The following is an 18,643-nucleotide window of genomic DNA, read 5'->3' as shown; positions in this document are numbered from 1 at the left end:
AAGAGATGGAGACGGTACAGGAGTGAGGGTGGGGGGGGGGGGACTTTTGTCCACACATTATATTTAAGAGGCTGAGGATAAAGTCATATCTATCTCTCGCCACTGCGGTTTCTGTGCCAGTCTGCTGCACATCAATGCAATTGAGGGACTTCTCATGGTGTGGGAACGGCCAATTTCACCAAGTTACTTGGCCAGGACTCAAACTTGGGTCAAAGGAAGTTTAAACGGGTTTGTACGTTATTTTGGGGAAATTGGCGGCTGTTTTTTGTCAGGACAATTACAATTTTGGATAAGGGTACCGGCTATGTTGTGTTGCCTTTTCATGCCCCTTTAACGTGAGGTTAGGCTAAGGAAGATACTAAAGGCTAGTGGACTCGTAGGCTAAATACAGTGTTACATTTTATTCTATTTATTTTTGGGCTTTCTGTATTTTTCACCCATCCCAATTTAGTCGTTATACCAATTCCCTTCCTGGTCGTTGCGCTCATTGCCCCACTGTCGGCCTGGGGAGGGTGTAGAACTACCACATGCCTCCTCCGATACATGTGGAGTCGCCAGCCACTTCTTCTTTTCACCTGACAGCGAGGAGTTTCACTGGGGGAGCGTAACGTGTGTGGAGGTTCACGCTATTTCCTGCTGAACAGGCGCCCCGACCGACCAGTAGGAGTCGCAGTTTACAACGACCAGGACACACACCACCGGCTTCCCACCCGCTAACACTGCCAATTGTGTTAGTAGGGACCAAGCCGGAGGTACCACTGACAGCTGGATTCAATCCCAGAGTCTCTGCGGTGGTAGGCGAGTGCTTAGTCCACTGCGCTACCCAGCCTTACCCTTCAATATTTATTTTAACCCAAACAATGGTGTCATGGTTGCTATAAACCATATTCTAAATATGAAACCATTATATATGTCCTTGAAGTGGAAATGTCATTCTTTATCGGTCCTGAAAGTTCCCAGAGAATGGCTTTGATCATAAGGGCAATGCATCCAATAACTGTAGTCTCTATATCACGGTGAGATAAACAGTAAGAAGTCGTATTGCTTGCTGGTTGTGCCAGACACACTGTCGGCCCGAGCATCAATAGGAAGCGTTGCAGCAGAAGAAGAGCTGCCACGGGAGAAGAAGAGAAGAAGAGCTGCCACAGGAGAAGAAGAGAAGAAGAGCTGCCACGGGAGAAGAGGAGGATAAGAGAAGAAGAGCTGCCACGGGAGAAGAAGAGAAGAAGAGCTGCCACAGGAGAAGAGAAGAAGAGCTGCCACGGGAGAAGAAGAGCTGCCACAGGAGAAGAAGAGAAGAAGAGCTGCCACAGGAGAAGCAGAGAAGAAGAGCTGCCACAGGAGAAGAAGAGCTGCCACGGGAGAAGAGGAGGATAAGAGAAGAAGAGCTGCCACGGGAGAAGAAGAGAAGAAGAGCTGCCACGGGAGAAGAGGAGGATAAGAGAAGAAGAGCTGCCACAGGAGAAGAGGAGGATAAGAGAAGAGCTGCCACAGGAGAAGAGGAGGAGAAGAGAAGAAGAGCTGCCACAGAAGAAGAGGAGGATAAGAGAAGAAGAGCTGCCACAGAAGAAGAGGAGGATAAGAGAAGAAGAGCTGCCACAGAAGAAGAGGAGGATAAGAGAAGAAGAGCTGCCACGGGAGAAGAGGAGGATAAGAGAAGAAGAGCTGCCACAGGAGAAGAAGAGAAGAAGAGCTGCCACAGGAGAAGAAGAGAAGAAGAGCTGCCACAGGAGAAGAAGAGAAGAAGAGCTGCCACAGGAGAAGAAGAGCTGCCACAGGAGAAGAAGAGAAGAAGAGCTGCCACGGGAGAAGAAGAGAAGAAGAGCTGCCACAGGAGAAGAAGAGAAGAAGAGCTGCCACAGGAGAAGAAGAGAAGAAGAGCTGCCACGGGAGAAGAAGAGCTGCCACGGGAGAAGAAGAGAAGAAGAGCTGCCACGGGAGAAGAAGAGGATAAGAGAAGAGCTGCCACGGGAGAAGAAGAGAAGAAGAGCTGCCACGGGAGAAGAAGAGCTGCCACGGGAGAAGAGGAGGATAAGAGAAGAAGAGCTACCACAGGAGAAGAGGAGGATAAGAGAAGAGCTGCCACAGGAGAAGAGAAGAAGAAGAGAAGTAGAGCTGCCACAGGAGAAGAGGAGGATAAGAGAAGAAGAGCTGCCACAGGAGAAGAGGAGGATAAGAGAAGAAGAGCTGCCACAGGAGAAGAGGAGGATAAGAGAAGAAGAGCTGCCACAGGAGAAGAGAAGAAGAATAGAAGTAGAGCTGCCACAGGAGAAGAAGAGCTGCCATGGGAGAAGAAGAGAAGATGAGCTACAAGTAGAGTTTATTTATTTAAAATCTTATGTATTAAAACTACAGTTTTCTTCTCTGGAAGGCTGGACGGGGAGGCTGGAAATAGGACAGTGGTGTGAAGTGTCACTGGGCGGAATGTCAGTGAGCACTGGCATAGAAAATAATAGGAGCTGCTGTTTTGACACAGGCCAGTCACAGTGTATTTTGGCCTTCAGTCAGCCAGTCAGTCAGCCAGTCAGTCAGTCAGTCAGTCAGTCAGTTGGCCATTCATGGTTAGCCACTCTTCCCCTAGTGGCCCTGTGAAGAAATGTACCTCTGTGCTTCCACCCCTTTACCCTGTCAGGTTGTCGGGGCCAGGACCAGGAGCGCTGCTGTCCGGAGGGCTGCTTGCTGTGTCCAGACTCGGCTGGCAGTGGTCCATGGTGGCGGAGGTCTTCACCCTCAACAACCTCTTCATTGGTCTGCTCTTCTCCTTGGCCGCCTGCTTCCACTGTGCTGACAGCGCCCCCCAGAGGAGGAAGGTAAACCTGCTGCCTCACACCTCCATCCTCGCACGGCCAACACCTGAACCTGCCGCGTGAATACTTTGGGCAGCCGAAGAGTGTTTCCGCGTCTCTGATTGGCCAGGTCATTTCTGGTCATGTGACATGTACGCCCAATCGTGGGACCGCAAGTTTCTACACTGGTTAGGCTTAGGCGCTCGTTCGAAGTTGGTTAAGGTTAGAGTTTGTCTTAGAGCATGGCGATAGAACGCCTGCCCTGATTCCGACGGTTAAGCTTAGGCACTCTTTCGAAGTTGGTTAAGGTTAGAGTTTGTCTTAGAGCATGGCGATAGAACGCCAGGTAGTTTGCAGGCTGTTAGACCCGGAAATAGGCGCAGAACTTGCTGTCCCACGATTGGCGCACATGTCACATGACCTGGCCAATCAGAGCGCAAAACTCGAACGCGGAAGCACTCTTCGGCTGCCCAAAGTATTCACGCGAACCTGCCACCTTCTGTTATTGATGCACTGGTAACACTTTTTCACTGCTGATACCAAGTCTGAGTAGAAGATGATAATGAGTTCTGATCCGTTAGCGTTACTGAACAGTATAGACTTAGACCATTTGTTTGTGGTGTTGGGGAAACTCTTTCGATAACGATACTAGGGATGTGCGCAGGTTAATTTTTTCAATGTTCGGTTAGGTGGTGGGTGGTCTGAAAGAATAACGCTTGTGCACATTTTGCAATGGCTAGAATAGATGACTGATAAAAGAGAAAATAATTCTCATTATCTTATCTTATTATCTAACTTATGTTCACCATGCTAGGCTATTTTGATTAACTAAGTCCATTGTCCTCACTTGTAGCATAATGTTCAACAGATTTAAACAGGTTTTTGATGAGTTGGCCTTGTGGACATTGTGCCACGGTAGGTCCACATATCCCACACTAGAGTTTCATGAAATGTTCCCGACGTTTACCACAGAGCTACGTTGCAGCCAGTTACTGAGCCAAGGAAGAATTAACCACAGTGCATGCAGGCCAGAGGCCAGGCAGGAACAGCTCTAAGTTAATGACACAACACTCCCTCCTACTGGTTGATATTGAAAAATGCTTTTCACGATACACCAATGGAATTCTCAATAACCTGCATTATTAGTATTTTATGACCCATCCCTAACCGATACCCTGCTTTAGCCTGGTATCCAACTCCAGTATCGATATGGTGCATCTCTAGTCTAGTTATATATCTGCTCTATTGGAACTATCCCTTTATCCAATCTAATAATGAATAATTTTCTCCACATGCACACACCCATCCGCCTGGCCACACCCACATCCGCTCCTCTACATAAGCGGGGTCGTGGCCACACCATCAGCTCCTTCCCTATTTTCACCACCGAAAAGTGTCTGTAACACACCACTTTAAGTTTAGTGCCGAAATAGTTGTTGGAAAGGAGCTACGTTGACATTGTATCTTTGTTTTTTCTCTCTCGCAAATTTACGAAAAAACTAAGAGATAATGTCTTCGCCGTCGGAGGGTCTAGACCAGGGGTGCCTAACCTTTTTTGAACCAAGATCTACTTTTTAATTTACCACTTAGCCGAGAGCTACCAGCCAAAATTGTATATTGTAAGCAGTCATTTGAGGCTTTATAAAAGCAGCATAATGAACACAAATCTGTCAGTGCAGAGTCCAACCTCATCTTAAATAACAAACAGCATTGCTTGTTGTAGTTAACAAGGAGAGGCAAAGTTGATTTAAAAAAAAGAAATAAAAAATTATAATCAAATTTTATTAATCGAGATCTACTTGAAATCAGCCCGCAATCTACCTGACGATCGCGATCGACTGGTTGGGCACCACTGGTCTAGACGCTCACGTTACCCTCCACCAGCGCTTCACTATCGCAGCGTCCTCCGTGCGTCGTGGGGCGTCTCTGGCTCCGCGGTCGTGGCAGCCAGGTGTGCCTGGGCGGCGCCCGGTGGTGAGTTTGCCTCGCCGAGGGGCCGTTGAACCTCCATCTCCTGTGAGATGGCCGGGTTCCGGCCCTGGTTCCCCCGCCAGTGGACAGTCGGCCGATAGGCCGACAGCACCTCTGGTGGCCGAGGATTTGCGTCGCAGACTCTTCGCCTCGGCTCGCTCTCGTCGTAAGGCAGCGAGCAGCAGGGGTGAACGGCCTGGTTTTAGTGTTGTGCTGGAGCCGAGCGAGAGTTCTCTTGCCTCTTCTCCATTTCCGATGGAAACTGAGGATTACATGGAGGGGGCGGGAGCTCTCTTGTTCGAAGCCCCAGTGGAGACGTATCACTCTCCCCCCCGGGGAGTGGCAGGGGGTGCTGCGTCTCCTTGTGGTTCCTTGTACTCCGGGACTGGGTTAGAACCTCCAACCCCGAGACAAGATGCCCAGCTATCTGCCGCGTCGGACGTTGGCGGCCGAGGCAGCCTCCCGTACGCAAGGGACGCGAGTGACGTGGAGGAAGGTATGCAAGGGGAGTTGCTTGCCTTGTTCCCCGAGCTCATGGCGGCCACCGCAGCTGCTAATGGCGTGGCGTTGCCGCAGCCACTGCCGGCACCTGTTCCTGATGACATGATAGGTCATCTCTGGCAACGTCGTCCTGTGAGAGAGACGGGCGTTGTCTGCCCATTCTTCCCAGCAATGGAGTCTTACGTGGCACAGGGACAGGTAATATCCCACATCATTGGCCTTACCCCCGCCTACGTGCCAGTCACGCGGGTGGTGGGTTTGGTCCAGGGGCTTAAGGACGAGGTGCCTCGGCTTGATAGCCCGATGGCAGCCATACTTTGCCCCGAAATGGTGTGGGAGCCGTTAAGGAAGCCGGTTCCCCAGGGGAAATCGGCTAGGCAGTTGACATCGTGGAGTGACCAGGTGTACATTGCCTCGACACAGAGCCTGGCTGCGACCTCCAACATCGCGCAGCTGGTGCGCTACATGTCGGTGCTGATGGCGGGCGGGTCGGTACTGGATGACCATCAACGATACCTTCACGCCCAGGCGGCTGGAGCCATCCTGCACCATACCCAGCTGCAGGCGATAGCCGCCAGGAAGGAGCGCGCCCTGGCCACTCTCATCCATCGCCACCTTTGGCTGGAGCAGGCGTGGGTGCCGGACCAGAGGAGGATTCCGCTGCTCACAGCCCCCCTCTCCGATGCTGGATTATTCGGGTCGGCCATGCAGCAGATGACGGCAGCCTGCAGGGAGATGGAGGAGGAGCGCTCCGTGCTCCAGCCCCATTTCCCCCGACCCGATGCCACCGGTGATGTCCGGAAGAAGCAACGCCGGCAGAGGGCTGCGACCGTTGCCTCCGCCGCCGCTGCTGGGCCTTCCGCCAAGAAGGCCAGGAGTGGAGGGAGTGCCGCGACCGCTGCAGCCAGTCGTCCCACGCCCGGAAGGTACGGTAGGGATCGACGTGACCAGGAGCCTCCCCAGCACCGTCCCTCCGGGCCGGCTCCCCATGGGGGCAAACGGTGCTCTGCACGCGACAGGTGGCACTAGTGACTCCCCTGTTTACCCCTGCCCCCCCCCCCCCCCAACATAGAATTTTGTTATTAAATAAAAAGTCCCTCCTGGTGAGGTAGGGGTGGACGGTATAAACGGTATACGGTATAAACGGTATGAATTTGCTCTACGGTATGGATTTTGACTATACCGTGTAACCGGTAGGGCAGCTCTAAAATAGCAATGACGTCATGTAACCACAGCGCGACTATTTCACTCGCATTTGCCCCTAAAAATAGATAGAATTAGTCATAGATAATAGATATGTGCGAACTGGAAAAAGTTATTTAGGAGGCTTCGCGCAGTGGGCGTGCCAGCCCCTACCGCACGCATGTAAACACGGGTCTAGTAGTCTAGTGGGACGGGAATGAATGAATGAATGAATGAAAACTTTATTTAACAGATTGCAGAATGGGTACAATACAGTACGGCTCAATACATACAATTGTTAAGGGGATGCAGACCTGAGAAAGACGTTTGTCTTGTTTCCATCAGGGTCCCCCATTTTCAATTCATATAGTAACGTATAGACACGGGAAGACGGCGGCGTCTCCCTGAGCTAACGTTAGCTTAGCTACCGTTACAAAATGACCCAGTCAACTATTCACTTTTAGTTTAATACATGATGAGGCATTGTCTAACCGAACGGTATCTAGTCGGCCAGCTACCGATAGCTCCTGACATCAACAAACGCTCCACAAAGTCTAGTAGAGAGACGTGTATGCTACCTGTTAGCTCACGTTAGCGCAAGTTAGTTCACCGTTCAAAACGAAATGTCCCATTGAACTAAATAATTCACTGAGGCGTTGTATTAACGTTATATATCCGGCTAGCAGTAGCTACAGATAGCTCCTGATATCAATGTCTTATAACACTGATTCGATGCGTATTCGTACTACATTCTGTTGTGGAAGGACAGCTCATTCACTGAGAGACTTACACTGCATCAGGGTAAGACATTTTAAGTCATTTAGTAATATCTTTAAACTGAGACTTGATTGCTGACTTGACCAGCTGACTTGATTAAGGGGCGTGTTTAAAGCGGCCATTTTGTTTCCTTAAGTGCCCCATTAAAACCTGCTTCCTGCTTAAAGACAGCACTTGTGTACTGAGTGTGATCTCAGAGCCCTGTCACTGCTTAAAAGCAGAACCTCAGCCTCTCCTGGAATCACTCTGTACTACATTCTGTTGTGGAAGGACAGCTCATTCACTGAGAGACTTACACTGCATCAGGGTAAGACATTTTAAGTCATTTAGTAATATCTTTAAACTGAGACTTGATTGCTGACTTGACCAGCTGACTTGATTAAGGGGCGTGTTTAAAGCGGCCATTTTGTTTCCTTAAGTGCCCCATTAAAACCTGCTTCCTGCTTAAAGACAGCACTTGTGTACTGAGTGTGATCTCAGAGCCCTGTCACTGCTTAAAAGCAGAACCTCAGCCTCTCCTGGAATCACTCTGTACTACATTCTGTTGTGGAAGGACAGCTCATTCACTGAGAGACTTACACTGCATCAGGGTAAGACATTTTAAGTCATTTAGTAATATCTTTAAACTGAGACTTGATTGCTGACTTGACCAGCTGACTTGATTAAGGGGCGTGTTTAAAGCGGCCATTTTGTTTCCTTAAGTGCCCCATTAAAACCTGCTTCCTGCTTAAAGACAGCACTTGTGTACTGAGTGTGATCTCAGAGCCCTGTCACTGCTTAAAAGCAGAACCTCAGCCTCTCCTGGAATCACTCTGTACTACATTCTGTTGTGGAAGGACAGCTCATTCACTGAGAGACTTACACTGCATCAGGGTAAGACATTTTAAGTCATTTAGTAATATCTTTAAACTGAGACTTGATTGCTGACTTGACCAGCTGACTTGATTAAGGGGCGTGTTTAAAGCGGCCATTTTGTTTCCTTAAGTGACCCATTAAGGGCCAGGTGTTAGAAAGCACTAATTAGTGATAGGGATTTAAAGGCCTGCTGGCTTAGCGTCAGCGAAGCGTCGAGAAACGAAGAGGGACAAAGAGGAGTTCCTGGAGTTATTCACAGAGGAATCCAGGGATCCACCCAGTGCTAAGTACATCATAATCCTATCTTACACTCCACTCTGAAAAATCTCCCTTTCCCTCCCACTCTGCCATTTCTCTACTTCCTCCCTGCCACTCTTGACACCACAATGTGTCTCATATCCACAATCTGCTCCCCCAGAACAGACTCAACCCACCCACGGCAGTTTGCCTCTCCTCTGTCCTGATTCTCCTAGATCTATCTGCAGCCTTCGACACAGTCAACCACCAGATCCTCCTCGCGGCCCTCGCAGGAATGGGAGTGGCTGGCTCTGCGCTGACATGGTTGTCATCATACCTCAATGACCGCTCCTACCAAGTGTCATGGAGAGGGACCCTGTCGGCCACCCGCCCCCTGCGGACGGGTGTCCCCCAGGGCTCGGTTTTAGGACCCCTTCTCTTCTCCCTCTACACTAAATCACTGGGTAACATTATCACGTCTCATGGCTTCTCCTACCACTGTTATGCCGACGATACTCAACTCTTCCTCTCCTTCCCTCCCTCAGATATCCACGTCTCTGAGCGGATCTCGGCCTGTCTGTCCGACATCTCCGCCTGGATGACGACCAACCACCTCAAACTGAACCTAAGCAAAACAGAATTGCTCCACCTGCCGGCCAAATCCTCCCCCCTGACCGACCTTTCCATCACAGTCGAGAATGCAGCTGTGACCGCGTCCCCGACCGCCAAGAACCTTGGTGTTGTCCTCGACGACCAGTTGAACTTCTCTGCTCACATCGCAGCGACAACCAGAACCTGCCGATTCCTCCTGAGCAACGTCAGAAGGATACGCCCCTTCCTGACAAAAGAAGCCACCCAACTCCTCGTCCAATCAACAGTCATCTCCCGCCTCGACTACTGCAACGCACTGCTCGCTGGCCTCCCGGCCACTGCCACTAAGCCTCTTCAACTCATTCAGAACGCAGCGGCCCGCCTGATCTCAAACCTACCGAAGTCGGCCCATGTCACCCCACTTCTTAGGGACCTGCACTGGCTCCCCATTGCTGCACGAATCCGCTTCAAGGCCCTCGACCTAGCATACCGTGCGGCAAAGGGAACTGCTCCCGCCTACCTCCGGTCAATGGTCTCTAACTACACACCCTCAAGACCCCTACGCTCTGCATCTTCTGGCCGCCTCAGACCTACTCCTATCCAAGCTCCGGGAGGGTCATCAAAGAGAAGTCGCCTATTCTCAGTCCTTGCCCCACAATGGTGGAATGAACTACCCACCCCAGTTAGGACAGCCGAAACACGTCCAATCTTTCGCCGTCGACTAAAGACGCACTTCTTCAACCATTATCTGAATTAAAAAAAAATAAAAAATCTAACCCTAACTAACCATACTGTCATGCACTTGTCCTAATAAACTAACCTACACTGTAGCACTCAACACTTTGATGAACATTGTTACTCAGCTGATAGAGTTGTGCTCTTCCTGATGGCTTGTCGTACAGAACTTGTAAGTCGCTTTGGATAAAAGCGTCAGCTAAATGACTAAATGTAAATGTAAATGTATTCGAGCTGAGGGCTTGCTGAGCACAGTTAAGTAACGTTATGCCAATAGGGTCCAGGTGCAGCGCCGGAGAATCCTGGCCGTAGCTCTGCTCGAGGCTACTCGAGTATAGGTCCAGGTGCAGCTCCAGAGAATCCTGGCCGTAGCTGGAGGCTACTAGAGTACACACAGACAGTGGAGCTTGTTGCGTGGTGGCGATGTCTCGCAGATAATACAAGTACAAGTCTAATTATATAATATATATATTTTATAAAAAAATAAAAAATTATATAAAATAATTATTTTTTTAATCAAAAACGATGATACCGTGATATATACCGTTACCGTCTATGCTTCAAATTATATTGTGATATAAATTTTAGACCATACCGTCCACCCCTATGGTGAGGGAATGTTTTTTGTTACAAAACGTGTATGTTTTTCACTATATATTTGGGATACGATGTATAACCCTCACCTAGCTGTGAGGTTGTGTGCTTGCTTAGGGAGTGGGGCAGTTTTCTTTGAAAATTGTTTTCTGGTCGCTATATATGTGTGCTTAGCAAGGCCTGTGGCTAGCACTCGGTCGAAAGACTTGTCTTCTCTCATCATAAAAGATGCCATTCTTATTGCAGTAGTAAGAGTGAACTTTACCTTTTTTATCTGAGGGGGTTGTGTGTATTCTGTTACGTTTGGGAAACGTGGCATCGAGTCCACAACTAGGTTGAGTGTTAGCCTACAGAAGTAATCACATATGTAGCTTTGTACCGAGGTCTTTGGACCCTCTCTTTAACGTCTGTTGTTTTTTTCTTTACTTGGTAAAGGTATAAAAATGCGGGTGGCGAGTTCGCACATGAGCCTAAAGCCTTGTATAAAAACTAGAGCTGGGCCGTTAATGGCGCTAACGTGCTGCGTTAACGCGATACTAGTATCGCGCGATAATATAATTGACGCAGTTAATCTAATTTTTTTTTTTTGGCTTTTTTTTTTTTACCTTTTATTTACCCAGGGTAGGTTCGCTGAGCACAGATGCTCTTTTTCAGGAACGCCCTGCTTCACATTCACACAGTTCCATTCACACCTGGGAGCTGCCCAGTACAACCACAGTTGACACCATTGGCCACTGAGCAACTCCACTGGAGCAGTTGATTTGCATTGGCAGGGTTTGGCCCTGTCTGGCACCCAACTGGGAAAAATATTATAGGCACTATAAGTAGACACCGCTACATAAAACAAGCTGGTCTGCCTGAGTGACTGGTGGAAGAAGGAGAAATAGAGATTGGACTGATTGAGTCAAGCCATGTCACATAGTTCAAGTTTGAAATGCTTCTTTCTGTTTTGCTCCTGAGAGTGTGCTAGATACTGTACTGTACTGGTAATATTATTTATTTGTGTTAACTTCTGAATAAAACAACTTATTAAACACAAGTACATTTTATTGAACATTATTTTGATATTTCATTACCAATTATCATAGCAAAGCAGCTTTTTCAAACAGTCTGTAATGCATTTTGGAAACGGGAGATGGGCTCATGGTGTAATGGGCCACCTGGTCTGAGAAAGTAAGGACTTACTTCTGGTCATTATTTGGGTAGAACCAGTGGCGGTTCGTCCATAGTGGGCTCTAGAGCGCCACCCTCCCTGGTTAAAAGAGAGAAGAAGAAGATATTTTTTTATTTATTTATATATTTTTTAGAGCCCTAGAAATAAAATAAACATGTTTTAAAATGAATAATATTTACTCATTTTAAGTGTTTGTGTTTCCAATGCACAATATAACGTTAATATATCAAATATAAATAATAGTTTTTCATTCACAGGAAGTCACTAGTAACTACCTCTCAGGCCGGGGCGAGACATATCGTGCACGGCAGGGCGTGCACTGGTTTCATCGCTGTATCCTTGCAGCCAATCAAATAGGTCAACGCACGTAACGCACTGTGCGTTGAAATATGATGTAATATGATGGAAGCCGGGCGCGTTTTCAAGCGAACTATATCATCTAAGCAAGCAGCGTCTATACTTTCCGTAGCCGCATTTCTCGGAGACGCTCTCTGATTGGCCGATGTCAGTTTCTACACTGGTTAGGCTTAGTTACTCTTCGAAGTTGGTTAAGGTTAGAGTTTGTCTTAGAGCATGACGGCAAGTTCTTTCGACGGTTAAGCTTAGGCACTCTTTCAAAGTTGGTTAAGGTTAGAGTTTGTCTTAGAGCAGGGCGATAGAACGCCAGGTAGTTTGCAGGCTGTTCAACGTGGAAATGGGCAAAGACACAGCTCATCACAGTACTTGTGTACTAACTTGGCTAACAAGAAGCTATTTGGCTAGCTGGATGCAGTCTGGACAGTGGATATACATCAACAGTCTGGGACTGTGGGACAGTGGACATATACACTTTATCAAGCCCTCCTGGACCACGTTTCAACTAAACAAAGTGAGTTAATGCGGTCTCTCGCTCTCTCTCTCTCTCTCTTGCTCTCGCTCTCTCTCTCTCGCTCTCTCAACACAGCGTGTTGTTGTTGAACTATAACATTTAATTTCGCCGCGGGTGACGCATAATGGATGAATGAATGAATGGTAACTTGTTTAAAATGACAAGATATATATATGTGTTCATTATTGGATTGATCATACGTGTACTAGTGTTGGAAACGGGGTAACGTTATGTCGAGTCAGTATTCGCTTGGTCAGCTGTCCGCTTGCCCCCCCCTTCACCCCCCCCCCCGCGCCCACCCAAATGTAGTTCACACCGGCCGCCACTGGGTAGAACACACATATTTTGAATGCCTTTGAGCCATTTTAATCTAGATTAATCTAGATTAAATCCAGGATTGCAGATAGATTAATCTAGATTAAAAAAATTTATCTATGCCCACCTCTAATAAAAACCTGTTTTTTACATAAACGAGTTTATCGTCTGTGGCTGGCGTGCAACTGTTAAGCTTTATCCTAGAGGTATATACGCTTTTTCATGTAGCATGCTAGACAACTGGTGTCATGCGCTGCTTGTTATTTTCATCGTATCCGGGGTGTGGGGTCATAGGGGGTGAACTGATAAACCCCTCCCCCTTTTACTGATTGGCCAGGGGGTTGGACCTCCTGTTCGTTGGTCTTCCTGTCACGCTGTGGGGTCAGCGCGTCACAGGGAGGGGAAAGGGGGGGGGGTCCCTGGTCCTACGCCATATTAGGATAGGGGGGTCACAGGATTTCCCCGGCCATAGAATACGTCACTGGGCGTGAGTTCTTTCAGGCTCCATACTACGGACCACTGTCATTGTCAAGGTTGGGTGATGCGATGCGTTGGAAACTGTTTGTTTTCTGCTCTGCTCTCTATTTGAATATGTATTGGGCTTTTTGTCACGTGGCTCAATGTTTACATATATCTTTTCAATTGTTACTCACGTGGAAGGTCTCTCTGGGGGATTCCCTGTCTTCCCTCTTGTATACAGAGCGGTGTTGACAGGGTTTTTTCCCTTGGACGCGTCATATGGGACCCATATCTGTGTCTCGTTTGGCCAGCTTCCTGCCGCTCGTCCCAGACAGCATGGAGGGAACATTGTCTGGTTTCTTTTTTTTTTTATCCACTTTTTCTCCCATTTTCTATATTTTCTCCCATCCCAATTTCGTATCATCCAATTCAACCCTCCCCTGTCACGAACGCTGTTTCTTGCCTCCCACAAGCCGGCTGCAATGTGGACTAAGTCATACATAGCACAAGTCCCCTCCGGTACTTGAGGTAACAGCAGTCGCATCATGTTTTCACCTGCACAGCTCGATCTCTCAGTGTCGAGGAGTAACGCGTGGGAGGCTCACGCTGCCCCGACACTTCCTGATTCTACTGCGCAGGCGCACCAACCGACCTGTAGGAGTCGCTGTCCACAACGCCCGATCCCCACCCATTAGTTTCCCACCCCCTAATACGGCCAATGTGTATTAGTATGAACGACCAGCTAAACTGAAAGCAATGTGGAGCGCTGGGCTCGAACAGGCAAGCCCAGCGTCTCCGTCATTCGTGGCGAGCGCCTTGCCCACTACGCCACGTAGCCGCCCTACATTGTCTGGTTTCTTATTAGAATTACCATTGATGTGTTTTTTGGGTCTCGACGTGTACATAGCACTGGCCCTGGGTGCTTTCGGTATGGAACCACGTCATGGGCTGGCGCGCCTTGGTTGCCCATTCATAGAAACTGCGTTTTTTTATGCGAGCGACTGGGAAGGAGATTTTTTATCTCTACCGAGCGCCAGTGTACTAGGTTAGACTCGACGACTTACGTTTATCTCCGGGGGGAGATGACGGAGTAGATCAAAGCATTGGCGGAGGGGTCTCACGCCCGTGGGGTGGGCCACCAGGTGCAGTGCATTCACGTACTGACCATCTTGGTGGCACCCTCTGTGATGTTTTGGATCGACACGTGTACCTACCCCCCTCTTAGGACTGGGGATGGCGGCGTGACTAGGACACGGGACTGGTTCTGGTCGCGCCGGACCAGGTCAGTTAACCCGTTGTCCGCCGGGGCGCAGATCTGCTGTTCTGGTACCCCGAAGGACTTTGTGCTTTTCCGGGGGGAAAATGCCGGGTCGGCCCGGCCGTCGCCGGGATTGATATCATGGATGTGTGTGTCATATGTATGCCACTACGAGTTGCCCTTCACAGTGATGTGCTTGGTCCATATTGTGTTGTACCTTGCGCTGTGTTAAGGGGCCTGGTCCTTCTCCATTTGTTTTCATCCCTTCCTCCCCCTGCTGGGCAGGGATTGGAGGGGGCTGTCGAGGAGCTTTTTCTATTGAACCCCTCTGGCATCCCTGTATAGGTGGAGTGCTTCAGGGCGGCGTGCCAAAGGGGGGAAGGGCCTGCTCTTGGATTGGGCCCTGTCCGATACGCTGGCGATGTGGGGGGTGGTGTCACCAGTGACCGTCTAGTGGGGTCCCGATGCTACGGCATCGTTGGCCTCACCGGGCCCCCTTTTTGGGGGGTCCTGGCCCTCAGGCTGGGGCTGGGTCCTCCTCCGCTGCTACGGCCTTGCCACGGGGTTGGGTTCTTGACCTTTGACCCTGTGATGTTGGGGGCTGTGACGAGGGTGTTTTGCTTCCCGTCCGTTCCCTGGTGGCATGTGGGATGCGCGCCTGAGTGGACGCGGGTCCTTCTGTGTGAAGGTAAGTCCCACGGTCTGCTCACCATGTGCGTTTTGAGGTGCTAAACCCTCTTCACACAGTCGGATCTGATTCCCTCCCGTCCCCCTCTAGGGAGGTCCAGGGGGCTCGGGTCCTCCCCGGTTCTGTGGTTGTGGGGGGCCTCAGCGGGTACATCTGTCGAGCTTCCACTCTGCTCAGCTCCTGTGTTCCAATAGAGCAGAGCGTAAGCTATACGATATATAACGTAAGCTTATTCTATAACCCTAGTTATATGAGTATAGCGAGCTCGCTCTGCTCTGACTCACTGAGGACCCCGTGGTCTTCACCTTCGGTGGTGAAAGACTTTGGAAGGAGCTGATGGTGTGGCCACGACCCGCTTATGTAGAGGAGCGGATGTGGGTGTGGCCAGGCGGATGGGTGTTTGCATGTGGAGTAAATGATTCATTATTAGATTGGATAAAGGGATAGTTCCAATAGAGCAGAGCGCTCGCTATACTCTTATAACTAGGGTTATAGAATAACCTTACGTTTCTGGTACATGAATCAGCTGAGAGAAGTGTGAAATGAACCCCTGTTGTCCTGTCTCTGTCAGCTTGCCCATTGGGGAGCTCTCTGCTGTGGCTTGGGGCTGTGTAACCAGCACACTCTGGTTCTGTATGTGCTGGTCATCATTCCCTGGGTCCTGTACACACTCTACTCCCATAAGGTAAGTTCTCCTCTACATTAATCTGTCCTACTTGTTGTTTTTCTGCCGGACGATACTATCCTCTACTCCAGTTGTGTAGATCAGCTGAATCAGGGCGAAATACACAGAATAATGCCTCTGAATGCTCCGAAAAAAAACCTGAAATTGGGATTATGCTGTGTGAAAAATGCCCATAGAAATATTATTTCTAAAGGATATACTTTTTGTTTGATCTGGTAGATCGATATGTCCATTGACTGATGATGAATCCCCTTATTGCATAGTGAAATCCGCAATCCAAAACGTATCCCGTGCAACAGACAATAGACCACCGCAACACTTCCGGGATTCTGAAATCGGGGAGGAGATTGCGGGGGGGGGGCAAATGAATGAATGTGGATGAGAGCCTTGACATTAAGTGATTGCAGATACGGCTGCGGGGGTGCTAGAGACATGATCGAATAGACTTGTGTGCGCCTGAATCTCCTGAACACGGCGCGAGACATTCCTAATCGATCAGAACTAAATCGGCAGCGAAAAATACCATTTTTAAGCATCGATTCCCCATGCACATGCGCAGATTGGCCACGGAGTGTGACGCAACGCACATCCACCCTGGAATGTTCCATTAGAGGGGGTGTTGTGTTGTGAGAATGATAAGATAGAATAAAATATACAGTAAAAGGAATACAGTACAAATATACAGAAGTCTACAGTAAGTGTAATATTGCACAGTGTTGTGCATTTATAATCAGTAGCTTAGGCTACATAGTAGGCTAATGACAGCCTATTCTAGTCTAGCAGGTGCTGGTATAGACGTATAATATATGACATATATGACATATATGACATTTTTTGCCTACAAAAAATGTCATAGATGACTGAAAATCAACATTACTAGTCTATACCTGGAGACTCGATCAGGTAATTGTAGATGTCGCCATAAGACACGTCTGGCCATTGAGTGGGATCGTTTTTCCATTCTCCTGTTCTGCTGAAAGGACATTGGCCACCAAAGCAGGCAATTTTGTTCAAATACCGGCACTTTTCAGCAGCTGGCAAGGTACTCATATAGCTAGCCATTTTTTAAATATCGTAACCTGCCGCTCACATTCTCACAACACAACACCCCCTCTAATGGAACATTCCAGGGTGGATGTGCGTTGCGTCACACTCCGTGGCCAATCTGCGCATGTGCATGGGGAATCGATGCTTAAAAACAGTCTTTTTCGCTGCCGATTTAGTTCTGATCGATTAGGAATGTCTCGCGCCGTGTTCAGGAGATTCAGGCGCATACAAGTCTATTCGATCATGTCTCTAGCACCCCCACAGCCGTATCTGCAATCACTTAATGTCAAGGCTCTCATCCACATTCATTCATTTGCCCCCCCCCCCCCCCCCCTCCCGCAATCTCCTCCCCAATTTCAATGTAACGCGGAAGTGTAGTGGTCTATAGCTATCGCTTCAGATGAGTAGAAAACTACATTAGAGATCCAAAAAAAAAAAAGACAACTTCTGCCACAGGGAACACTCTATTATCGCGATAGCGCCCCTAAGAGGATCTGGCCGGTATTGCACTTTGGCGAATTCAAAGAGTAGGGTACATCTGCAGTGCAGCTCCGCGACCTTGAATAGGTTATTAAAATGGAATAAAAGCCAAAACAACTTGCCACGGATATATCCGTGCTTCTGTCCACAACGGGTGGAATCGAAACACGTATATATCCGTTGTTCATCCCCATTGTGTTAATGCTGAGAAATGCCTCTCAAAATTAGTTCTAGAGGGCAAAAAGAAAAAGTTAATTTCCCACATTGATGCAACAGCTTGATGCAATACGAACAACAGCCGGGTTATTCTATGCATGTAATATTATTTACACAGAATAACCCAGCTGTTCATATTCCAGGTATGGTCTTCTATGGGTTTAGCTGTTCCACATTTGATACCCTGCGTTTGAGTCCCTGTTTCTGTGAATAAACCATTGAATATGATTTAATAATGTTATTGAATATTGCTGTTGACTTGATGTGGTGTTCCTGCCCACAGATGGAACGGTCCGTTGGTAACAATATGCTGATCTCAAAATGACCCGTGATCACTGAACTATGACCCTGTGTGAGGCCGGCAAGCTTGTGCCGACATGCCACAGTAACCCGTTTAGTATCAGTAGTAAGCCAGGGTTTTCTTATTCTCTATTACTATTCCAGGTTTCTCATAACCGTGATAGTAGCTTAACTGGTTTCTCGTAGCTAGTTTACATGCATCTACCTTAAAACCAGGTTACTTGAGTAGCCGTGTAGAACAGAATTCATCTGTGCATGTAAGCGTGGCCAGTGATGTTCCATGTGACTGACAGGAGCTGTCAGTGTGGTTCCTGCTGCGCCTGGGAGGGTGTTTCCTCGGAGGCTTTTTGCCCTACATCTACCTGCCCGTCTCCTCCTACCTCAACACGGCCCGCTGGAGCTGGGGCGACCAGACCTCCCTCTCTGGCCTCCTGACCCACCTACTGAGGGCTGAATACGGCACCTTCAGCCTGGTACACACACACACACACACACACACACACACACACACACACACACACACACACACACACACACACACACACACACACACACACACACACACACACACACACACACACACACACACACACACACACACACACACACACACACACACACACACACATTAATACTTTATTTGGTTCCACAAATAAACAGGGAATCAAATGTATCGGGGCCAAGCAGCACTGAACACTTAAGGGTACACATAGCACCTCCTTCTCCACGTGGCTAAGCTGCCAATAATAGCTGAGACAGAGCAATATTTGGCAATTTGTTTGGCTTTTCTTTTAGACATTGCAGCAATTCTCAGACCGGTCATGGTGCATTTGTGTACATGGCCAAGACCTCTGAACACAAGTACACTATATCTACACCTATACCCAAGGTCAGCCATCACACTGAGCAGTGGTTGGTATTTGA

General features: G+C 48.6%; 1 protein-coding gene across 1 annotated transcript in view; it reads left to right on the top strand.

Annotated features, from left to right (window-relative positions):
* Positions 1-18,643, top strand: part of tmem260 (transmembrane protein 260) — a 70,377-nt gene that overhangs the window by 23,266 nt on the left and 28,468 nt on the right. The window contains exons 5-7 of the mRNA XM_084310702.1: positions 2,633-2,810; positions 15,563-15,676; positions 18,013-18,192. Of these exons, the coding sequence (XP_084166828.1) occupies positions 2,633-2,810; positions 15,563-15,676; positions 18,013-18,192 (472 nt within the window). The remainder of the gene's footprint in view (positions 1-2,632; positions 2,811-15,562; positions 15,677-18,012; positions 18,193-18,643) is intronic.

The sequence above is a fragment of the Notolepis coatsorum genome (genome assembly GCF_963971535.1).
Source record: "Notolepis coatsorum genome assembly, chromosome: 3".
Classification (NCBI taxonomy): Eukaryota; Metazoa; Chordata; class Actinopteri; order Aulopiformes; family Paralepididae; genus Notolepis; species Notolepis coatsorum.
Note: the sequence above shows the minus strand (reverse complement) of the source record. Positions and strands in the feature narration are given on the sequence as shown.